The sequence below is a fragment of the Haliotis rubra genome, unplaced genomic scaffold (genome assembly GCF_003918875.1).
Source record: "Haliotis rubra isolate DU_JTF1 unplaced genomic scaffold, ASM391887v1 Scf419, whole genome shotgun sequence".
Classification (NCBI taxonomy): domain Eukaryota; kingdom Metazoa; phylum Mollusca; class Gastropoda; order Lepetellida; family Haliotidae; genus Haliotis; species Haliotis rubra.
The window spans coordinates 866,741-892,602 of NW_025767101.1; the positions used below are offsets into that span (position 1 = coordinate 866,741).

The 25,862-nt window shown below is 43.5% G+C and overlaps 2 protein-coding genes across 2 annotated transcripts; one reads left to right on the forward strand and one right to left on the reverse strand.

Annotated features, from left to right (window-relative positions):
• The first annotated feature begins 10,244 nt into the window (after window positions 1-10,244).
• Window positions 10,245-18,503, forward strand: LOC124288477 (caspase-3-like). Its single transcript, XM_046724997.1, is given in 4 exon segments — window positions 10,245-10,322; window positions 15,618-16,020; window positions 16,818-16,885; window positions 16,887-18,503. Coding segments are annotated over 4 exon segments (1,212 nt in total). The 3' UTR covers window positions 17,550-18,503.
• A 919-nt stretch (window positions 18,504-19,422) lies between these two features.
• On the reverse strand, window positions 19,423-24,117 carry LOC124288478. The gene is made up of 4 exons (XM_046724998.1): window positions 23,716-24,117; window positions 21,831-22,668; window positions 20,871-20,967; window positions 19,423-19,821 (listed from the first exon to the last, which is right to left on the reverse strand). The coding sequence occupies exons 2-4, from the start codon at window positions 22,390-22,392 to the stop codon at window positions 19,587-19,589; spliced, it is 894 nt and encodes a 297-aa protein (XP_046580954.1). The 5' UTR covers window positions 22,393-22,668; window positions 23,716-24,117; the 3' UTR covers window positions 19,423-19,586.
• Between the last annotated feature and the right edge of the window lie 1,745 nt (window positions 24,118-25,862).

Genomic DNA, 25,862 nt, shown 5'->3' on the forward strand with positions numbered 1-25,862 from the left:
AAACATTCTGCCCGGTGCCATGGGCCAGTATGTTCCATATTCTCGACATCGATGGATCCGGCAAAGCGAGTTTTTAATATGTTGAGGTTTTTTCTCATTTTGTTTCATGACAACCAGCGTGTTCGGATTTGGATTTAGTTAGTATTACATAAAGTTTCGAGACGCATAACCAAATGATGGTACCACGTCAGTACAAAATGATCCTGAACAGGAGGAATTCTTCATCGCCTTCAGGAGAGTCCTTTATCTCTATTGAACCAACATGCTCTGTTACCATGTCGGCTCATCCAATAACGATATTATCATCGAAGTCAGCTTCTGGGCCAACCAGTCGGTCATTTTTCGTCAACATTGCTGAAGCATTTGCTTGATGGAGCTGCTGGAAAACATCTTAAGAGACATTTTTCTTCCTTTTGATATTGGGCACTTCATCGCCGTGCATGTGGAGGCTGCAGATAACACCACAGTGGGAGAGACGTTCAGGAGACCTGGGCCCGTTTCACAAAGCCTTCGTAAAACCTAAGATCTCGTACCCTTTTCTCGTAGCAACCGTACCTCCTATACTGTAGCATGCACTTTCGACATTCGTATCACTATGATAGCAGTAGTATGGTAGCAGCACATTTCGAGGTGACGTAACGTGACGCAACCTCGAAAATGTCTGCCACACTGACGTCATACTCGTATGACGTCACGACAATAGATCTCGTGACGTCACGACCTACAAAACGAAGGTAAGTGACGTCACTTAATGAAACTCGCGCAACCTCGAAAATATACTGCCACACTGACGTCACGACCTACGACGGTATTGACGTCACGTGGTCGATGAACCACAAATCACAAATGGGGAATGGTCATCTAGTACGTGTGTGTGTGTGTAGCGCGTAGCTGACACCTACTAATGACGTCACACAAACAAAATGGAGACCATAAGAATCCGTCCGTCAAGCTAAATTACTCAATTGCTCTCAGACGCGTTTTACCTCATAAATGCACCAATAGAGTGCCAATATTTGAGTTTTTGAAGGAGGCTAGGGAATCTGTGCTGTCTATGTAAAGCTCTCTACAATACTAGACCGCAAGAAATACCTAGATTAATCTTAATCGCGGCGACCACCCCGTCTGTGTAAAGCTCTCTACAATACAAGACAGGTAAAGACGGTGATATTCTACATGAAAACAAAATGTGAGGTAGAAAACGGCGGCAGGGGTACGGGTGTTACGTTCTTTTACCTCGTATCGTAAACCCAATGCGGGAACGAATAAGTATTTTGAAGGAGGTCTGTAAATGTCGTACTGCCAATGTAAAGCTCTCTAGAATACTACGCAGCAAAACAAATGTAACAAGACACTCAAAAATAACACACCCTCCAGTTTATGTAAAGCTCTCTACAATACAACACGGGAAGGCGGTTATATTCTACCAAATACAACAAAGAAGATATTGAGTCGGGCAGTCTATGTAAAGCTCTCTACAATACTAGACCGCGCGAACACCGTATCCTTCATTGTTTAAACCACCCCAAAATATACCAACGAGGTAGACAACGTCAACACTTTTAACGTCAACACAACAGAGACTAGTAAAAACAACATCTCACAAATTTTATTCGTAAATATGCACAACTACATTTCTACTCACAAATCAACTCAGTTTACAAAACAGTTCTCACGTCAGTATCAAACCTGACCCGGGGCCGCGTGATTTTGAGAAATGCGCTCGAAGGGTTGAACCTGTTGTTCCAAAGTCTATATCGTCTTCTGCACACCATTTCCATAGTCTTAAACCACACCATGCACACACGAACTTGTCTGCCACGCCCGTATAAAAGAATTCTCTCCGGGCTAGCTGTATTCCCTTTGAACCATTTGTTTCTGCCAGTCCTGGAAAGAAACCATCCTGGCGTAGCCGCTGATCATTTTTCGTGACAGTGATTCTGAAGCTAAATCCGTCAGTAGCCTCCTAGGTTCCCCATGTGTCTCCGTGTACCCGCAACTGTCTTTCACCGTTTCTCCTCTACTCTCCCTGTTGTGAAACGGTAATTTTTGAATCCGTTACCACATTATCATCGCTGAAACGTTGGATTACCATATTTCCTTTCCACCGACAAGATTGTCTTCGTTTCAGAGTCCATTGATGGCGATACTTCTCCCTTCTTTATTGAAGAAATGTTTACATCTTTCTCCATCAGCTCTGGTCATTATGCGAATCAGGGAACGTAGCAGCAGGACATTGTTGTACGGAGCACTCAAAAAATATACAACCTCGCTCTCGGGCAGACGGCTTCAAACTAGCTACCGCGTGTCGGTGGTAAGTGTGATACTCTCATCACCATCAGCGGTTACGTGCGAAAAGAATAGGTGGCGTGACCTAAGGGCGCCTCGTCACCGCCATTGGACGGTAGGGGTCAACCCGGTCCTGGACATAATTATACCTATTACATCAAACACGAGGCGTTATCGCCGTGGGTACCTAACAACATAAGCGCTAAAAGCCGCGCTTAAACACCTCTTTGTATGGTTTGCCTAGTAAGACCGGTTTTATGACGAGATGGGGCGTGTGAAAATTGAGAACATTCCTACAGCTCTATCAATAACCTAATTTTTTCCCTCGTCGAAATCCACTTAGCTCTTAAAGTTCTTGAGTATGCTCTTCTTGGCATTATAATACCGTCTGGAAACCATGCAATCGTTTGCAAGTGTGTTACTTTTAATGGGAAATGCCTAACTATATCGTCGTTAGAAATACCTCGAGATCGCCATCTGCCGAAATATAAACAATGGTGACCGCAAGCTACTGACGACAGACTTTGTACACGAACTATGTTGTAGGAATAATGCAAACGACCGTATTTTGTCACAAAATCGTGAAATTCAGGGGCCATATTCGCGTGTAATCTATACCGTACGGAGTCGTGCATGTGTAATCTACCGGGTGCCTCTACAGCAAAAGCGAGCCAGTGACTTCCAGTTTTGCTTTTTCTGTCCGTGTTACAAATAAGCGAGTATAGGATATTTCGGTCTCTTCATCCCGACTATTTTATTACAACACACCTCTTCCAAAGTATCTCTGTTGCTTATAGTTGTTTTTAAGAAAAGGCTCATTACGTCCAAACCATTCCAAATCTCGACCGTACAGCATTTTAGAAGGCTATGTAACTCGTCCCTCGTCTACGTCAGTGTATAGTGGCATTTCTAAAATGGTCAAATTCTATTACGCTGTCCAGCTCTCTATAACACACTAACGTCAGAGCTTGGGGCGTTGGCTGCGAAAATTTCAATTCTATGCCGACCTTACCAGAGCTCTTCGGATACACGTGTGACATGTCAGCACCCAAATCGTGCGTTAAATTGAACACAAACAAAGTAGTGCCATCTAAACACTCTTTGAGAGTCACTGTGTGCGTGGAATTTCTCCCCAGCCCCCTGTGACTTCTAAAACAGCTCTAGGTATGTCTGACACATCCGTGTAGAGTCGGGTTCGAAATTGACGGTATGACATCTTTTGCCTACCTCCTGGCCGTTTACTTTAACGGCTATTTCCGTCAATCCAAAAGGTTGGAAATTAAAAGGATTTTTGTTCGACACCCGCAAAGGATTCGTTGTCAACGAGACCGAGTACTATTCTCTTAGGAATGTTTATTACATGTTCAGAATTATATTCTCTCAGGCCTTGAAAGGGGAATGTCATTCGTGCCGTAGTTTTCACCTGGGCTATGGGATATTTCATGGTACTTCCACGCGTCAAACCTCTAATATGGCTATCTCTAATAGCTGGTGCTACGTTTACTTGTCTGACATGAAATTCGGCTGAGAGTATATGGCAAGCATAACCGGGTATGCAAGTACCGGACTCGTCCGTAGTGGAGTGTAACATATAGAAGTTATTTTTTAAAGGTACCCTGTCTATGAGGTATCTATGCTGCATGAACAAATCAGAGTGGAATTTTCCAACGAGTTCTAAGGGTCTGCTGGGCACACATTTTTGCCGTCGTTTCGCGAATGCGGGGTTGGAATCTTCATTGCCTAGAGAAAAGTTATTAAAACACCCTGCCTTATCTTTACTGAAATTCTGTGCTACCAAATTGTTGTCTATTTGCGATTTATCGCCAACAGTAGTAGTATTTCTATGTACGCTCTGTACGGGTATGTACCCAAACTGTCTGTTAATTCTAGTTGATTAGAGCCCACTATTACTCTTACCTCCCGAAATAGACAATGTAGAGTATTTGTCATGGGGGCGCACACGTCCCTACGTCTAGTCACCGTCTAGTCACCCATCAGCGCTCATCACATTGTCAGCGACTGTAGCACGACCATCCGTCGTCTTAAATTCGCACACAATTCTCAGGTAACATTCGGCCAAGTCTACGCAGCTGTTTATAGGGTTATTGATATCAAACCTTATGGTGCCGTCCAACTGCCCGAGGCCTGTAACGGGACTATATTTGGTCCAGTGTGAATCCGTCATCGTGGAAACCATGCCCGGTAATGAAAATAAATCCAGTTCGCTTTTACCGCATTGCGCATGTTCCATATCCCTCGACATCGTGATGGATGCTATATCTCTACTAAAATACCAAACGCCTCTCAGACTTTCTACTACGCTTCTTTCTGCTCAGGAGGGATCCAACAGCCAGAATTCATTCTTTTAGACGACATATTTTTTTACGAGGTGTCTGAGTACCTGTACTAACGAGTCTACACTTACGGCTCGACGTCCTCGATGGAAATGATCCCCAAACACCTTTCATCGTGCTTTTAAGCGCCCTGGTACTACGTCGTTTTATACTTTCTGATGCGTTTGAACTACCCGTCACCATGTCGCCCACAACACCCGCAGCAGCCTTGGCTCCCTCCCTCAATAGTATTTTACCCGTTGACTTTAGCAGGGGCATCGCTATTCTACCTATAGCGCCTAAAACATTCCCGAGTCCAGCACCACCTTGACGATAATGCTACCTGCCCACGTACACCGGTATGTGATTCCGTACATCCCTTACAGACGTCTTACGTTTATCCCCCGCTTTTAAAATGGAGCATCACCACCGACCGACCGCTGGCAAATGATACAGGGTCGTCCGCGATCGTCTGTTATAAGAATAGTCACAGAACGTATTTTCATCAAATTTTAAAGACAGATATTGAATAGGGTTCTTTTTCGCTCACGTATACTACATCTTTCAACATTTTCCTTTTGACGGGTATCAATGTCAGCAGAGGCGCCATTGCGTGACCAACTATCTGGTCGTCTATAATGTCGGCATAGACGTACATATTGTGGAAAAGTTGTTCTTTGGAGAAATTGGAACACGTATCGGCTACGGGGAGTCGTTCTGGGGTCGAGTACGCATACACGGGTGTCGCCTCCTGCCTCGGGCACTGCGGTTGTGAAACCCAACATGGAAGCCAAGAAAGGACACACGTCGAATCTAGGACCACACTTTCCTAAAACATGTCCCACCTCTTCAGCATTGGGGTAGCCTAGTGGTTAAAGCGTTGGCTCGTCATGCCGAAGGCCCGGGTTCGATTCCCCACGTGGGCACAATGTGTTAAGCCCATTTCTGGTGTTCCCCGCCATGATATTGCTGGAATATTGCTATAAGCGGCGTAAAACTAAACTCAGTCAGTGTTCAGCATCGACCCCCTCGAAATCGCTTTCCACAAAGCCTGAGGCCATGTAGACTAAATCGTCTCGGGAGTACAAATATTTACTAGTCTCTTTAGGCGTTATCAATTCTATATCGATTTCCACCCCACCCCCCTGCATTACTATGTTTATGATATTCTTCACGCCACGCTTGCAACCGCGCGTTGATGGAGCTATTCATGGTATCTAAGAGTCTCGCAACCGAATAATTCCTTTGCAGCAGCATTATCTGCCCCTTTGTCACCACACCCTTCTTATACACTCTCTCACGGACGGGGACAGTCATATACGCGCTGAAAGCGTTATGAGGAACGGGTTAATTGTGCCATGTCACGGGTATTTGCACAGTACTTACTCCAACTCTCCAATTATCCTTTCTGTTTACCTTCAGGGGGTATGGTAAATCTACGGTGTTAGTGTGCTGTACATTATCCGGTCGAGTTTTTGGACTGGCGTCGCTTGGTAGGGTAATGTGAAAATCTGTCGCTTTCGTACCGTTATTCATAATGCGCGGTGCTGTTCTCCCATACGCTGACGTTCGGTGACAGACGAGGGTTGCTGCTGTTATGACTTCTTAAAAGACCGGGAGGGGTATGAACCAAGCGCGTGTTCAGCGATACTTTCAGTAATTCAAACAACGGTTCTTCAACCTTCTTATATCCTCGGCTAGATCGGACGATGTGGTACCTTTCAGCGACAGGTAGCATACGATCAGCACGCATAGCAGGATGGTGTGTAGTGGTAGCTTCCTCATGCACGTCAACCCCTTTTAGAAGAAATCCCTACCATGTGACTTTCTGGTAGCCATTGGTCGAATTCTTTGCTCGGGTATCCCTTCCATCGAACCAGTATTTCTCTTTTACCCGTAGTCTTATTGACCCTTCTCTTTAACACCTTTTCTACTTCGTACGCTTCCGGCTCCGACACGACTTGTAACTCATCCCGGTAAAATGTTTCTATTGTAGTCGCGTATTTTATAGACAGTCGGTTTCCTATATCTAACTTTGTTGACCACGTAAAATATTTCCCTGGTCCAATTGGCCTCGTAACCTTTAACAAAATTCCCTTTATTCGTCAAAATTCTGACTGGTGTTTGAGGCAATAAGTATTTCTCACGTTTTGGGGAATTTAACATTTTGCGAGGGGAATCTTTTGACTGCGTTTTGCTGCCTGCGTGTGTGGTTCCATACCGCTATCACGTCGAGAATAGTTATCACGTCGCTAGGCTTACGTCCTATGGAAGTGTGGTATGCGTTATTGTAGGCTTTCAATATTTTAGCCAATACCCCGACATACCGAGGTTGCGACACCGTGTTGAAGTATCTCCATATCCGGGTCTTTAGAGTTCTCTGAAATCTTTCCACGACGGAACATGTCACGTCATCGTTCTGACTAGTATAAAAACATTTCCCCAGAACGTTCCTAATATGATGCTTAAAACAACTGTTGACAAATTCACTACCTTTATCAGTCATTAAGCTATGGAAAATACGAGGCTTAGCACGGTTCAGAATTCTTTTGAAACCGTCGGTCACCGTTTTAGCCTTTTTATCCTTGAGCGGTTCGGCAAACGCGTATCTACTGAACATGTCTATAACGCATAATATAAATTTGTAACCATCGTTGACTTTGCTAATACGCGACACGTCCGACAAATCAGCCTGCCACAACTGGTCCTTTCTACATATGGTAGCGGAATAGGGTGTTCTAGGAAAGCGCTTGGCGGGGCGAGGCCTATGTAGACTGTAAGCGGGCTGTCTCTTTAACCAAACCATTACCTGAGCAGGGGTAGGTTTGACAAAACCCTTTCGTTCCCTATCGTCCCGACAATGTAGCAACGCGTCGCTGTCCCCAAACGAAGAAGAAGAACTCGTGGTGGTAGACGTCGTCGTATCTTCTATACCAGTACTAGAGTCATCGCTGTAGTCGTAGTATGATGTCGAAGAATAGTCGTCATCATAGCTGCTGCTGCTACTATTGCTATCCTGGTCTTCGTCCGTCGTGGTCCGAGTCGCAGCTTCCCCACGACCGTCGTCTGCTCAGCATTTCATTCCCGAAATGCAACTCTGAGCGTTATGGCAATCCATTCTATTCACTTTGCTTAGGTCGGTATACGTCTATTTCTCCGTGTTCTCTGTTAAACTGGTTTCCACGCACTCTAAACTCGTCGAGGCGTATTCGGTGTTAAATCTAACGGTATGTAAGTGTGCGGTTGTGATGTAGCTTGGGAGTAAGCCTCTCTTATCAAGCCCGACTCACCCGGAAATATTTGTCTAGCTAAATGCTCAATCTGGCTTCTATCCGGGGATTCTTGTACACAACAATGTGCGTACAATTTAAACTGATCGTTCTATGGAACGGTGTTCGCGCAAAAAATATTCTGTTGTAAGTATAGTATACTGGTCTGTCTATGATGCGATCTCTTAACGAACCATCTAAAAGTAACTCTTGCTCGTCCTCCTTTGTCAAATCGCCTGCCGCGTCATCGACGACTAGCCAGTTACACTTGGAAGCGTCAAGCGTAGCCTTCTACGTCGTCACTAATCTTTTGCACGAAATGAATGTCGATACCTCCCCTGACGCAGATGGCTTTTATAGCGTCGTATACGGGTTGCGTTTCACTGTAGACCCATACTATAACGTCTGGTAATTTTTGTAGTAAAGGCCACGGACCATCTATATCGTTTTCTAGCATGTGCTTCACGAAAGTGGTTTTACCCGCACCGCTAGGACCTCCTATTAAGAGTCTGAATATCTTGGGGAATTGGAAATGAATTCTGTCGACTAGGCGTTTCTGCCCGTCAGCGCGATAGTCGACCATGTTTACTCGGGAGGTGGTGACAACGCTATGGGCTTCTCTCTCTCTCAACGCGACAGTATATAAAGGGGGTAAGAGTGTACGAGTAGAGGAGGGAATACGCTTATGCCGTATTTGTGTTGTTGCGTGTATGCGTTGAAAATGTCGAATACCCCGAAGAGGATTGTCTTTATTTGAAAATGGAAACCACGGCAAGAAAGGGAGAAAGAGACACGTGTGTATCAAAGCATACATGTGTCTGACTATGGGTGCTTGGGCTATTGGTAACTATCGCGTGCTGCACGCTGACCGTCATAGCTTTACCACTCCACTCATACGGAACAACACCCCTCGGGCCATTTGTCATGGGAACAGGCGTGAATCTAACGGAGTGTATGCGCAATCAGCTATGCCTTTCGACAACAAAACGTAATTTTCGACAATTTTAGGTATATCTATCTCCACGGAGGAATGGTGTAAATTAACCGCTAACATTGCGCGTATAAATAATCTTATCAAAGCGTTACCGTGAAACTGATGCAGCGTCTTTGTTAAAACACGTATTACTGTTTTGGTTTTCTAGTGTCCGTAGATTTTACTACTGAAAAAATGTAGGGAGAATGTATAACCACACCCAAAGGCATGACACACTGTTCCAAAAAAAATACGACACGCTATTCTAAAAGTGTCACACGTCCTTCCCAATGTACGACTAACTGCTCCAAATGTATGACAGACCCTTCCAAAAGTATGACAGACCCCTTCCAAAACCGTGTCATTAGTCGTGGACCCGTTCCATAGATTTACTACTAAAAGTATTGGGAGAATGTATAATCACGCCAAGGGTATGACATACTGTTCCAAAATTACGACACGCTATTCCTAAAAGTATCCATCGTCGTTCACAATGTACGACTAACTGATCTAAAAGTATGACTGGGTAGTTCTAAAAAGCTGTGACAACCATGCACCCCCTTTCCAATCCAGACCTCGACATACCCTGCTGGGGGTGCGAGAATAACGACAGAAATAGCGGAATATACATTTTCAACGGAACACGCGATCCGTTCGTTTATTTTTTAAAAATATTATTATCATCATCGTTGTTATAATCGTCATATACACACGCCGAGAAGGGGGCGTGCGCTTGTTCAGGCGCTAGTATTGGAACCTGCTGTACTGCCTATCAACTCGGCCACGAGCTTCTGCAACTCGATGTCTATCTCGACGTTGGTTTCTCCTTCCCTCGGGTGCTGTTCGCCGTCCTCGTTGTCACGCATAGACGGCGGTAATGCTGTAGGTTCTTTTCTTCTTCTGCTTCTTCTTGTTCTTCGTCATTGCGTCGTCGTCGAGTTTTCTCTTTAGGCGTGTGGTTGACGTGGTCAGCTTCTTCGGCAGGTGGTTCGTGGATGTCTGGTCTGTCGTCGTCGCTGTCGCCGCGAGTAGTTTTCGTGGTTGTGGTCGGTGGTGCTGCTGCCATTGTTTGTCGTGCTCGGTTGTCCGGGTGGTCTGCGTCGTCGTGGTCGTCGTTGTTGTTGGTGGTGTGGTCTCTTTTGGTTCCCTGAAGTGACAGACTGGAGGATTGTATATTGAGACGCAGAGCCACTATGACGTGTGACAGGGCATTCGTCAGAGCGTAGCTGATTTGGAACACGTCGTCGTTCTTACACATATGGTCGTTTGACCGTAGAGACATGACCGTACTGCGCCGTAGGTAATGGTGAATGGAGCGAGGTGAGGAAAAGGTTCTTATACAGCTGGAAGCAAACTGGGGAGTCGCTCGTGGCTTTTAAAATGGAGAGCGACTGTCTAGCGAACTACCGGTCGGACAAGGCTGAACGGATCACGTGGTACTGGTTTTGTAACCGTAAGGTACGGTGTAGGTCAATCTAGAGGTTATGGGGTCGCGAATAATGCGACGTTGGTCCTGCTACCGCCGCTGGAGATATATGCTATCGTTGTTTGCAATGTACAAAGCATTCTTATGGAGAGATGGGTGGTCCTGAAAAGGACCGTTGGGTGGTGTGAGGTGGACTCACAGGTGTAGTGTGCACTGACACTGATGAATTGTCATCCTTCGCCCGATATGACACTTACTACCGTGCGTCAAACGTCGCATGTATGTGTCCTTCAGGATGGTACTACAATATACACACTGAAATGTACCATTATAGTCTATAGTCCCGTTTGCATAGACTGGTAGACAACCCCGACATTGGCGACACTGCCATGCCAGACACGCTGATGATGCTTGAGATGGTGATGGTGGCGATGGTGCTGATGCATCCACCGACATCAGCTCTAAATCGTGAGTTCTCTTCCGCATTGGCAGTGGTGACTCCACTCTTGCCCCTTCTGATGCCACTGAGAATAATTCTGCCTCCCAGAGACGATTAGGGCAAGTAAACCTGTTGACGATGTACGTAGAGGCTATTTTCGAGACAATAGGTAAGTCTATGTGAAGGAAAAGGTGTAGAGACGACGGGGTGGACACTCACGACTGTGTATAATAGGGGACGATTAGAGCAGTTAGACTGATTAACGATGTACGTAAGGGTTATTTTTCGAGACAATAGACAAGTCTATGCGGAGGAAAAGGTGTAGAGGCGACGGCGTCGACAGACATGGTGGTCCAAACGATTGTGTAATAAGGGATGGTAAGATGTAGTAGCAACAATATACGATAAGCCGTGGACATATGGTGTGTAAGATAATAGAGGTGATTTTCGTCTTTCAACTGCGCGTACCGAGCGTACATTGTGACAGCTATGGCTAGAATGAGGACACGTCCAATTACCCTTCAGGACCATGGGGTGCATATCACTCTCAAACCATGCTGTCAACAGCTATCCGTACAGTTTGGACGTAATGAGCCTGTTCTTAAAAACAACTATGGCGGTATAAGTAGCAGAGATACTTTGGTAGAGGTGTGTGGTAATAAAATAGACTGTAGTGGGGTGAAGAGATTGGAATATCCTATACTGTTTATTTGCAACACGGACAGAAAAAGCGAACCGGGTAGATTACACACGAATATGGCTAGATTACACACGAATATGGCCCGAATTTCACGATTTTGTGGCAAAATACGGTCGTTTGCATTATTCCTACAAAAAGAGTTCGTGTACAAAGCCTGTCGTCGGTAGCTTGCGGTCACCATTGTTTATATTTCGGCAGCTGACGATCTCGAGGTATTTCTAACGATGATATAGTTAGGCATTTCAGTAGTCTGTCTCACAGTCCCTGAACCACATTAATTTCCCTACTCTCAGTAAAAGTAATACGCTTGCAAACGATTCCATGGTTTTCAGATGGTATGATAATACCAAGAAGAGTATACTCAAGAACTTTAAGAGCAAGGGTTTTTGACGAGGGAAAAATTAGTTTAGTTACAAAGCTGTAGGAATGTTTACACTGTTTCCCACGCCGCCGTCTCGAAGCAAACCGATTTTACTAGCCAACCATACAAAGAGGTGTTATGTGTGGCTTTTAGCGCTTACGCAGCTAGGTACCCACGGCGATAACGCCTGTGTTTGATGTAATAGGTATAATTATGTGTAGGACTCGGATTTGACCCCTTAGCGTCCAATGACAGGACGAGGCGCCCCTTAGGTCACGCCCCCTATTCTTTTCATACGTAACCGCTGATGGTGACGAGAGTATCATGCGCACCGACACGCAGTAGCTAGTTAGAAGCCGTCTGTCAGAGAGTGAGGTTGTGTATTTTTGAGTGCTGCTACATTCAATCCTTATCTAATTTAAACAGATTTCGAAACGTTCGACATTCATGCTGTACGTTTTCTGCAGATGTATCTACAGTAAAGGACGGGAGAAAGTATAACCCCTACCAAAGGTATGACACAGTGCCCCAAACGTAGAACAATTCGTTCCAGAAGTATGACAAATCCTCCCAAAAGTGTAACTTTAGCCTCGTACAATTCTCACAGATTTTACTACTAAAATGAGGGGAGAATGTATAACCGCGCCCAAAGTATGACACACTGTTCCAAAAGTATGATACGCCCTTATAAAAATATGATAAGCTGTTTTCAAAGTATGACCCACCGTGTCAGAAGTAGGGTAGACCATTCCAAAAGTATCACCGACCCTTATAAAAATACGATACACAGTTTTCAAAATATAACACACTTCACCTAAGCCATGTTTACCTGCCTTCCTTAGCGTGTCTGATTGCTAGACATGAGGTCAAGATGTTCCACTCCCGATGGTTACACAGCAGTAAAAAGTGGTTTATTAAAGTGTCGCATGTTGTGGTTGACACTAGTCGGCTATAGAGAGTTGGACAGTATATAATACAATGTGATCATTTTAGCAGTGCTGCTATACACTAATGCAGATGACGGGCAGTTTACCTCTCCATCTAAAATACTGTACGGGCGAGATTTGCAATGGCTTGGCAATAATGACCCTTTTCTTAAAACCACCTGTGGCGGCATCAGTAGCAGGAATACTTTATAGCGGGTGTGTGGAAATAAAATAACTAGTATGTCGGTTAGCGGTACATGACACCTGTTTAAACGGTATCGGCCGTGAGGCAGGTTGCTCCCTTCCATAGAACCACTGAGTTGTGTATAATGCCTACATTAAACTTCACTCTCTGCTATCTCGTGACAAGATAGCTCTTTTCAAGCATCCTCGGGATGTTCTAGAAGAGAAATGTTGTATAAGATAGTAGATGTAATTTTCGCGACGTGAATTTATTTGGGAAAACTGGTGAGACGACGGCGTCGACACACACGACTGTGTATTGAGGGACGATTAGAGCAGTTAAGCCACTTAACGGTGTACGTAGAGGCTAGTTTCCAGACAATAGGCAAGTCTATGAGAAGGAAAAGGTGTAGCGACGACGGCGTCGACACACACGGTGGTCGAAATGATTGTTTAATAAGGGCTGGTTAGACCACACCTTACGCCAGCAGTTGAAAGGATTATAGCGCCCAACGCACACCATGGAAGACATCGATAGAGAGAAATGGTGTATATGGTAGTAGAGGTAATTTTCGTGACAATACGCGAGTTATTGGGGAAAACTGGCGAGACGACGGCATCGACACTCACGGCTGTGTATTAGAGGACGATTAGAGCAATTAAACCTATTGACAACGTACGTAGGGGTGTAGAGGCGATGGCGTTGACACACAACGATTGTGTAATAAGGGATGGTTAGACCTAATAGCAGCAATATACGATAAGCCGTGGACATATGGTGTGTAAGATAATAGAGGCGATTTTCGTCTTCCTACTGAGCGTACCGAGCGTGTATTGTGATGTCTATGACTACAACGAGGACACGCCCAATTACGCTTCGGGACCATTGGGGTGTATATGCCCACGCACTTGACCACTCTCAAACCATACTGTCATGACCCTTACCGTCCAATGACAGGACGAGGCGCCCTTAGGTCACGCCCCCTCCCCTTTCTTTTCGGACGTAACCGCAGATGGTGACGAGAGTATCACGCACACCGACACGCAGTAGCTAGTTGCCCGAGAGCGAGGTTGTATATTTTGAGTGCTCCGTACAACGATGTCCTGCTACTACGTTCCCGATTCGCATAATGAACAGAGTGATGGAGAAAGATGTTAACTTTTCTTCAATAAGAAGGAGAAGTATCGCCATCATCGCACTAAGGAAACGAAGACACCTTGTCGGTGGACGGGAAATATGGTCTCCCAACTGTTTTGTGAGTAGAAATGTAGTTGTGCATATGTACGAATAAAATTTGTGAAATTTTGTTTTTACTAGCCTCTGTTGTGTTTTATATAAAAGTGTTGACGTTGTCTACCTCGTTGGTATATTTTGGGGTGGTTTAAACAATGAAGGATACGGTGCTCGCGCGGTCTAGTATTGTAGAGAGCTTTACATAGACTGCCCGACTCAATATCTTCTTTGTTGTATTTGGTAGAATATAACCGCCTTCCCGTGTTGTATTGTAGAGAGCTTTACATAAACTGGATGGTGTGTTATTTTGAGTGTCTTGTTACATTTGTTTTGCTGCCTAGTATTGTAGAGAGCTTTACATTGGCAGTACGACATTTACAGACCTCCTTCAAAATTATTATTCGTTCCCGCTTTGGGTTTACGATACGAGGTAAAGAACGTAACACTCCGTACCACTCTTGCTGCTTTGCCGTTTTCTACCTCACATTTAGTTTCATGTAGAATATCACCGTCTTACCGTATTGTATTGTAGAGAGCTTTACACAGACGGAGTGGTCGTGTGATTAAGAGTGTCTAGGTGTTTCTTGCGGTCTAGTATTGTAGAGAGCTTTACATAGACAGCACAAGATTCCCTAGCCTCCTTCAAAATCTCAAATATCATTGGCACGCTAATGGTGCATTTATGAGGTAAAACGCGTCTGAGAGCAATTGAGAATTTAGCTTGACGGACGGATTCTTATGGTCTCCATTTTTGTTTGTGTGACGTCATTAGTAGGTGTCACACACACACACACACACACACGCACGCATGCACGCACACGTACTAGATGACCATTCCCCTATTTGTGACGGTTCAATGACCACGTGACGTCAATACCGTCGTTGTAGGTCGTGACGTCAGTGTGGCAGTATATTTCGCGGTTGCGTCACCATCAAGTGACGTCACTGCCTTCGTCGTAGATCGTGACGTCACGAGATCGTCGACGTGACGTCAGACGTATGACGTCAGTGTGGCTGCATATTTTCGAGGTTGCGTCACGTTACGTCACCTCGGAAATGTGCTGCTACCATACTACTGACTTTGAGTTTGTTTTGTCTAGGAGAAACGAAATAAACTGCAAGTATGAAGATCATAATTTTAGCTCACCCCACTTGAGGATTACTTGCTACACAATCGCCTCGCCACCAAACCACCTCATATGCAAAAGCGCTCGACAGTAAAAGAGACTCTTATTCATACGACTGATTTTGACAAATTATAAAAAACGGAAGGTCGAACAGAAAGTATTAATATATTTTATTGTTTGATGATAGCCAAAATTCAGGGGATTGTAATAATGTAATGGAGGTTGTGTTCTCAGAATGAATGATGGTTTGATCTCTGAGATCTGTTGCGCTATATTCATTCATCCCAGAAATGAAAATACTATTATAAGCGGCTCTAAATCCAGCTCCCTCACTAATGCCTATTTTCTAATGTTTAGGTGCATCGACTTGCAAAGCCTCTTCTAAGGAAGGGAGCAATCCAGCTTTCACTGCATGCCGACCTGTGCCGAGGGGGGCTCTCAAACAGCTGCAAATGGGCAGAACTCGTAAAAAATGGCGTTAAGTCTGAAGACGTCATTGAAGCTCTGCAAAATAAATATCCAAACTATTACAACCAGTTCAAAGAAAACCAAACAACGTCGTTAGAATGCTCTTGTCAAGAGCCTAAGGAGAAGGAGCGGGAGGCTGTGAATGATTCCGATGTTGTGGACTATCCCTATGTTAGGGATGATGCCAGTTATTCGCCATCAGAAGATCCATCAACAATAGGCTCTGAAGTTGATATGCGGGATGTTGGTGCATATATAGAAACTCTCAAGAGTGGATACGTCAAACAAAATGGTAAGCAAGTCGTTCTGTTTCGATCAGTATAAATGATACTCTGAGTAAGTGGTGTTTTAAGACAGTTGGTGGACAGTTGGGTTCTAGACGTTTGACTCTGGGGGAACAACAAATATGGGATTGACATCTGGACCTCGTTCCACAAAGCGATCGTAGCGCTACGACTGTCGTAAGTCTATGTTAAAGTATGGGAGTTACGATCATCTTGGCGTTACGACTGTCGTAAGTCTATGTTAAAGTATGGGAGTTACGATCATCTTAGCGCTACGACTGTCGTGAGTCTATATTAAAGTATGGGAGTTACGATCATCTTAGCGCTACGACTGTCGTAAGTCTATGTTAAAGTATGGGAGTTACGATCATCTTAACGCTACAACTGTCGTAAGTCTATGTTAAAGTATGGGAGTTACGATCATCTTAACGCTACGACTGTCGTAAGTCTATGTTAAAGCATGGGAGTTACGATCGTCTTATGGTTACGATCGCTCTGAGGAACGGGGCCCAGGTTCCTATGTGTTTAATCATAACCCGCAATCTATCCACACCACAAGTCATGTGAAACTATGAATGAACAAAACATGGGTAAAAAATGTATAGCGACTGAATACATTTCTAATATATTAATATTTTCAAAAATACATTCAAAATGTCTATCTTTTTAGATACGAGTTACTTTGATATCCGGATTATAACAAAGAATTATTCTTATTGATATCTTGTGTATGTATTTATTAGCTGTCCGAATCTTCACTCAAACTAACTTCCATCGGTTCTCACTCAGGCTGTTAATGTTCCAGAATACCCAGTGAAGCCAGGTAGTGGCCGTGGGATATGTCTCATCCTCAACAACAAGAACTTCTCCACCCCAAGGTTCGAGAGCAAGGTCAGGGTCAGAGATTGACGTGGAAAAACTGCATACTACATTTAACAAGCTGGGATTTATAGTGATGATAGAAACAGATTTAACTTCCGATCACATAAGAGCTCGAATTCGTGATTTTTCCAAAGACACCGATTTCTCAGGACATGATGCCTTCATTTGCTGCTTGCTGACTCACGGGAACAACGACATGCTATACGGCACCGATGGGGTTTCTATTCCTTTATCTGAGATTACTTCTGAGTTTACATCCAGAGAATGCCCATCACTCTGCAGGCAAACCTAAGATATTCTTTGTCAAGCCGACAGGGGAAAGACTCGTATGCAGGGTTTCAAACTGCCCACGGAGATGGCTGAGGCTGGAGAAGGCGTTCAGGTCGTCGCAGACAGGGCCGACTTCCTCATCGGTTATTGCACACCTCATGGGTATGCAAGCTACAGGAGCAGGTCAACGGGTAGTTGGTATATCAAGACCCTGTGTGAAGTGCTAGTCGGGAATTCGGACAGTCACGATCTTCTGACAAATCTGGTGGAAGTGAACTCCAGAGTTGCTAGGTCAGTTGGGCATCACGGTGAGAAGCAGGTCCCAGCTCCGATGTTTACTTTAACGAAATCTCTGCATCTCACCATTGACCCATCGGCTGTTTAAAAGCATGAAAAATGTTTGATTGGGTCATAAAAGACGTAGCTGTGACAGCAGACTTCACAGAAGAAACAGTATTTCATCGACTGTACAGGCATTACTCTATACTTTGCTGTCCAAGATACGAGTTTTGATTGTTAATTCTATGAAAGGACCCGGGTCGCGATCCGTTCGCAGCGCAACGACATTCGAAGGCCAATATAAACTATAGAGTTACGACATGTCGTAACGTTACGGATGCTTTAGGTATAGGGACGCTGATTAATACGACCAGGAGTGGACTGTACTCCCAAAGAAATCGAAGCTGTGATTAGCAAACCAGTGGTTGATATTGTGAACGATTCATTTCGTCCTGGTACGACGACACGAAGGATTACTTTAGTGTCACCCTTATATGTACGTTTGTGTATATTACTGTTCTCTTGTGTGTTGATACAGTTTGATCTATGGTTTCAGTCCACCACGTTGCATCAAACAGTTCGTGATTTGTCAAACCCCACATTTTGCTAGGAAACTTTCATAGTTTGATGAACGTCTGCGTCTGGTTGTTGAGCAGAGGACACATACAAAATAACATCCCCCACACACTGTTCAACATTGTTTTTACGATTTCACATCTGTTCAAGGAAAGGTGGTTATAAGGACAAACAGGGGCGGTGGGGTAGCCTAGTGGTTAAAGCGTTCACTCGTCACGCCGAAGACCCTGGTTCGATTCCCCCCATGGGTACAATGTGTGAAGCCCATTTCTGGTGTCCCCTGCCGTGATAGTGCTGGAACATTGCTACGTAAAAGCGGCGTATAGCTAAACTCACTCACTATAAGGACAAACAAATGCCTAATGTCCATATGAACATACGTGTGAATGTCAGAATATTAATATGATTGCAAGAACATATAAAGAATACTAATATATCACAATATATGTTTTAAGAAAATAAACTTTACTGGTTGTTTTAAACATATGTCAATCCACTTAGTATTTACAACGTCGAGTTTGTATTTATTTTCTAAAAATAACTATATTCATTGTCAGGCAGACCCGTATCGTATTACATTACTCGAATCTGCAGTATCCAAGATCTCGTCCACAAGCTTCCGCAGCCAACTGACCATTCTCGGTGAATTACAGATGACTGCGCTGCTGGCCGCGGTAACATAATCAAGCTGAGGTTCTTTCATTTGCCTTGAGAGGCGGTGGTTTAGCCTAGTGGTTATAGTGTTCGCTCGTCACACCGAAGACCCGGGTTCGATTCCCCTCATAGGTACAATGTGTGAAGCCCCTTTCAGGTGTCCCCCTCTGTGATATTGCATGATTATTGAAAAGATAGCGTGTAAAAACACACCCACTCATCTCTACAACGTCTCTGTGGTATAGCGCATCGAACAATTGTCCAGAGAGCTGTCTGTTGATGGTTCGATCCCTGGTGGCATCAAAGCAAAAGACGCTAAAAGATACGCTACAGTACAATAAAATACTTATATTGCTAAAAGCGGTGTAAAGCTAAACTCACTCACTCACCGATTTGCCTTGACAGTGATGTCATTATTCAGGTATTTTCAGTTTAGGTACCTAAGGGAATAAATGAAATAATCTCTACCTCACCAAAGTGCCGACGATACTCGCGAAATTACACATCACTTCACCTTTCAAAACTATGCTAATCTATTATAGCACTATCTAAAATGAAACAGGGGTGATACAATCAATGTTAATCGATAGAACAGCATAAGTGATTCTCCGAGTTAAAATGGTCTTCAGTAATCCATGCTTGTCGAAAGAGGCGACTAACGGGGTCAGGTGGTGAGGCTCACTGACTTAGTTGACACGTCATCGTATCCCAATTGAATAGATCGATGCTCATGTTGTTGATCACTGGATTGTATGGTCCAGACCCAATTATTTACTGACCGCTGTCAATAGGTGGAATATTGCTGAGTGCTGCATTAAACAACACACAAACGATCATACATCAGTGAAATTCTTCAGCGTCTGAAAGATTCTTCAGGACTGTTGCTGCCTCCACGACCGGAACTGGAACTATTTCAGTATTGCAGATCCACGTCAATGTTATCTGAAATATATCTGAGAGACTCATAACCAACTGGGCTGTCGTGATATCGCCCCTCGTCATGGTTTCTGCTGTCAAGTCTGGTGCCGTCATAGTAAAGGTTAGCCTCTTGTAACTGCGTTACACCGGATTGAGAATGCCTGGGTACACTATCCACTGAGAAGCTCCAGGTATCCAAACCGGTTCTTGTTTTTGGTTTCCTTTGTCTCCTGAAACAGATGTAGAGTATTCCATTAACTCGGATGTTGTCCGTGTATTTAGATGTGACAAGACTATGGATCATCAACTTCTTTATTTTGACAATAGCGACGTTTCGGTATAGATTCTTATAACGTTTTCAAGCATATAGGGGAATGATGGGGTACACCAGTTTATAGACAAGATAAGATAATGCGATAACAATAACAATGGTGGGGAAACAAAGCATCAAAGAAAGTTACATGATGAGCTACAATGACATGATGATGAGCTAAGATAACATGAATGAGATGAGTGTGATTACCATGGCAATTGGTGAATGTAAGTTAATTACGCAGAAGCCAAGGTGGTGGGGGATTAATTAGTGGGGAAGCCAGTGGTGAGGAATGTCAGTTAGGCAGGTGATGAGAAGCAAGAGTGGGTTGAGTGTATTTGTAATGAAAGTTAGGCTAGAGAAATGTTGGTTTGATTAATATAATGGACGCAAATGTAATCGGTTGGAATTCAGGGTGTTGCGGATTTACTATTTAAGGAATAACAAAAGGCACGTACGTACGGAGAAAAGTTCCTTTGATTAATATCTATACAGAGAAATGTAATCTGCCGGAAGACAGGGTTGCGGAATAAAAATGTCGTGAATAACCATGTTATGCACGTACGGGTAAATGTTCCCTTGATTAATGTATGTAGAGACAGATATAATCGGTCGGAAGTGAGGGATGTGAATTAACAAAGTCCAGAATAACGACTGTCGTTAGTAGATTTGGTAGTATTCCAGCTATATGGTGGCGGTCTGTAAATAGTCGAGTCAGGACTAGGCAATTTTGTGATCACCAAAATGAGCATCGATCTACACAACTGGGATACGATGACATGTGTCAACCAAGTCAGCGAGCAAGACAATCCGATCCCATTAGTCGCCTATTACGACAAAGAGGTAAGAAGACCAATTCTAAACGGGATCTTCACGTGTGGACGGTTGTCACGTATAGAGAAATGTTCTGTTGAATGACACTTACCTTTGTCACACACTCACACACCAGCCCACTCACTCACTCACCACGTTTCCCGGGCACACCATGCAGTGACACACACTGCAAAGGCCAAGAGGACACAAGCGAAAATGAAACTCATCCTTCTAATGCCGGAAGAAGAGACTGAAATGAGCAATAAGTTAATGTATAACATGTCACCGAGACATTTCTATTTATATTCTAGTAAGACAAATTTAATACAATGAATAAAGTAGAGCAGGATAGACCTCCATGCGGTGTAAATAGTTGCGTGGAAGCAAGTCCAGCGAGACTCCTATGATATAACTTTCTTTTGACAAATAATGAAACTCATATAAATATATCTAATCAATTTTAAAGTAATATGTTACTGGCTAACCTAGCGATTTGTTAGTTTCTGTTTTCATGAAACTAAAATATTTAGGTCACGCCCCCACCACTGAACAACTGTAAATAACGTTTCACAATGAGTTACACTAACGAGCGTAGTAAAACCAGCTGAAGCACCGCCCACCCCATTTTCAGCTAATCGGGAAACAGCTCTCCGCTAGTGGGCGTGTATATGTACAGTTGAAACCGCCTAAGTAAAGACCGCTTAACTAAACAGACCTGATAACACTTTTCTTTGGTCCCGGCAAATTTCTTCATTAATTATCACTATAAGAGTCTGGTTAACTAAACTCGGATAAGTAAACAATACCGCTTAACTAAACGTCTTCTCACGGTCCCTGGAAGTAAATTACTTAACAAAAGAGACTGGATAACTAATTAGTGATCACCACATAATCCGACATGAGGGGCACGTGTCAGTCTCCAGCTAAACAAACATCCTACTTACAGCTCGCTGGCAGCACGCAGTTGACAATACACTGACAACTGGAGGCCAGGTGGTTGATGGGAACCTTAACGGAAAACTTTCTTTGTTGGCCAATAAAATACCATGGGATCACTAACAATTTCCATGTCCAGAGTAAATATAAGCTTGCCCAACAAATTTAGAAACTCACATGTCTTCCAGCTGGTTGCTGAATGATGGACCACAGTTGAAAGGCCAATACTGGAAATTGACGTCCAAACCTCTGACGTCACTGTGATGTTGATGCTGAAGTCACCGGATGTGCTGACAGTGTTTGAAGCAAATGTTGTTGGAGCTGTGATACACAATGACCCTTGTTTACACTCACTACATATGTTACCGAATTGTGAACAGACAGCGCAGTTGTCTGCACATTTTTCTTCACACGTTTGACCACGGTAACCGGAAACGCAGCCATGACACCTCGAACCGTAAGTCCCCGACGGACATGTGCTGTTAACACAGTTCCTGCAAATGTTGGTGGAACACGTAATGCCAGTCCAACCAGGTTTACATCCTGTTCTACATCTGCCGTTAAGATGGTCACAGGCTCTGTCAAGAAAGACAACCAAAACATTCCTGACTACATCGTTCTGTATACCATCCCGACTGGCACTGACAGTTGCCATGCCACCGATGACACGAGTTTTGAAAACAGCCACCTCCACATTTCCTAGTGCAGTATGGTCCGTACCAACCCTGCTTACAACCATCCAAGCAAATACCGGTATTGAAGTCACACTTATTTATACAATGCGCATGACATGACTTGTTGCACTTGTCACCATAGAAACCAGGATAGCAGCCTCTGAGGCACACCCTCGTCGCGTTGCAGTAACCCCATTGACAGTTTGGACATATTGTTTGGGTGTCACATTTCGGTCCGTTCCAACTTTCCTTACATCCATGTACACAGAAGCCCGTGTTGTTGTCGCAGACATCATATTCGCAGTGGTTCTCCAGTGGGCAAGATATAGTCAGTCCAACAGCTGAAAACGGACATAAATATTTATGCATTAGGCCTTATGATTACTTGAAAATATATTTTCTTTATATTTATTTTTTCATTTACTGTGGATTTAGACATAGGATAAGAACATGTTTCCATGTGTTGGAAATGCTTGTTGGGATCTCTTACATCCAGTCAATTAACCAGACACAGTCACATGAAATCGATAGACCAACTCTGATGATTTGTCTCATAATTTTGGACATCCGAATAAAAATGTTGTTTAACAAACGATCATTATTTTGTTGTCACTTTTCGCTATTTCTTACGAGGGAGGACCACTTGCTGGTAGAACAGCCAAGTAATCAACAAGCGTGTGCAGTGAAATTTCAATTTCATACGCACAACTCGCACACCTGTCGAGTTCATGTTACTGCAAAATTTCATTTTGTTGCATTTATTAGATTTTGTGTTAGTGAGCAATTCATCGGTCTCAATTGAAGTCAAACGGACTAAAACTGGACGTTTACGGCTATGGAATAATGTCCGTGTTATACGTATAGCCTCGAAAAGAGGAAGGATACTTTATAATTCAGAAATACATGCCCAATGTCCAATCTGCACACATATACCTACAGTAGAACAGAATCCCACATAACATGGGGGACACCTGTTATCAGCTTCGGGGGACGGGCTGAGTAGCCTCGTGGTTAAAGCGTTTGCTCGTCACTCCGAAGATCCGGGTTCGATTTCTCACATAGGTACAATGTGTGAAACCCATTTCTGATGTACCCCGCCGTGATATCGCTGGTTATTGTCGAAAGCGGCGTAAAACCCAACTCACTCACTATCATCTTCGGTTTGGAAACACTGATTCCAATACCTTCTGACACTGTTTCCCCTTCACGTATGTTTAGGTAAACAGGCATTCCTAACTTGTATTGATCTCAGTAATAGAGTTGGAGAACATTTGCATGTTAATTGATATTTCAGTAATACCATAACAAGGGTACGCCATTACTGATTTGGCCAAGCCTTAACAATTGAACTGAGCCTACCCGTATAAAGTTTAACACAAGTTACTTACCAAGTAGTGTCAATAGCAAGTGAACGTTCTCCATCACTGTCGCGGGTGTTATTCGTTAAACTATAACAAATAGCGTCCGGGTGGTGTGAAACGCGACGAGTTATAAAAAAACCTGTTCTGTCGTATGATTATGACTCACTGGTCCGGGAAATACCTGTATTTGTAGTTTCGTGTTCCTCATGGGCATGAACAGTGCATATTTGGACTGTCGGTATAAGCTGCATACCTGAGTGTTGATCATGTTGTGAAAATGTGGACCTGTCCAGTCTGAGGCTAGCTTTATATAATCTACTGGCAGCCCATCTCCTCCTTATCACAAACGCTTGAGGTCAGTTCTACCTACAGTGAGTGAGTGAGTTTAGTTTCACGCCGCTCTTAACAATATTCCAGCAATATCACGGCGGGGGGACACCAGAAATGGGCTTCACTCACTATATCCATATGGGGAATCGAACCCTGGTTTTCGGGTGACGAGCGGACGCTTTTAACCACTAGGCTATCCAAACGCACCAGTTCTACCTGTTGAGTTACCTTTCTAGTCCATTATATCATCTGAAGCTTAATTCAGATGTAGAAAATTTTGTTTACATATAGAGACTTGGAGATAACCTAACACACCTTGTGAGGAAAGATAATGACGGGGGATTGTATGTTTTGTAAATGGAGGTTACTGTTTTACAAGAACTGTTTTATCACTTCTTATGTACAAAATTTAGTAAAAGATAAAAATTTATCACATTTATAATAACACAAAATGAGCATGTCTCAAACAAGTCTATGCTATTTTCTGAAATGTGTAAATAAACATAGAAACCCATTGTAAATCGGACCCATGAAGATCCGGGTTAGAATTGATCTTCAGTAACCTATGCTTGTCGAAAAAAGCGACAACGGGATCGGGTGGTCAGGCTCGCTGACTTCGTTGACACATGTCATCGTATCCGAATTGCGTAAATCGAGTGCGGCGTAAAACTAAACTCACTCACTCCCATTGTAAATCGTGAGTAGTTTTATGTGCGCTTCAACCAGTTATTTTGGTAATGCAGTATGTCTTATGGTTCCGCGCGCTTCTGAGACATCTGCTGAAGTGTGTTGATGCAACCGATCACAAAGGCCGTTAACGTGCCAAAGGAAGGAGCAAAATCCCCATTGTCTAAGTCATTGAACCTGATCGCCCACAGTGGAGTCCTGTGCATGTATTTAGTCGACTCTTACCACAAACATAAGGTTAGGTGCTTACACCTGCGCCTTGCCCAGCATAAACTGGGTTAATGGGCAATGACAGGGCCCAGGGCCAACGCCCTAACACCAGTCAGCCAGATCTCGTCTTGTGAACACCCGATCCGTGATGTACTGGATCAATTAAACTTATTACGAATATGTCTAAATCCATTTAGACACAGGTGTTTCGCCAGGCCATGCTGGTCAGCGGGCATGTATGAAATTCTGTCAGGGACATGCTCGCCTCGATCTCATGAAATCAACTAGATGTAAGGATGCGAGAATACAAGAATCCCTTACAGTATTCCATGGGCTATTTATTACGTCTTCAGCACTTAATTATTTGTAAATACGTAAATGAATGAACACAACGTGTATGAAATTAATTTTATTATGAGAAATGAAAGGTTTCAAGAAAAACACGCGTACGGAGGCCGTAGATACATTGGTAAATATATATATATATTAATTTTGTTTGCATTAAATTTTCAATTCCAAAATACAGAATTGTTGTTAAATAAGGTATTAACAGAGACGCTGAAATACTGTAAAACAAAAAGCAAAAAGAAAATATATAATATAATCTGATATTTATCAAATGTATACAGAATATTCAGTGAGAATGTTTAAAACATTATACTATACAATCATATATTATTTTATGCAAGTGCACTGCACTGCTTTATAAGTAAAGGTATGTCTGTAACCATGGATACTTTTCAAACTACCAGATATTACACTTCTGTTAGGTATAGGTAGGGTACAAATAGAATTTATGTGACAGATATTTACTTCTCAAATGGTGATGGCGGCTAACGCATCATTAAAGTTCATGACGTTCATCTTCTATTTGACATTGATCACGCGTCAAAGGCAATGCTTTATATTCAGTTTTTGCGTCTGAAGGTCTTAATTCGAAATTCGTA

Excerpts from the sequence above, each read along its gene's own strand:
- LOC124288478 (XM_046724998.1), bottom strand. The coding sequence starts at position 22,392 with ATGGTTGTAAGCAGGGTTGGTACGGACCATACTGCACTAGGAAATGTG. Across the intron at positions 20,968-21,830 it reads AGCAACCAGCTGGAAGACAT|TCTCTTCTTCCGGCATTAGA; the intron begins GTGAGTTTCTAA and ends TGCTCATTTCAG. Across the intron at positions 19,822-20,870 it reads TGGTGTGCCCGGGAAACGTG|GAGACAAAGGAAACCAAAAA; the intron begins GTGAGTGAGTGA and ends CATCTGTTTCAG.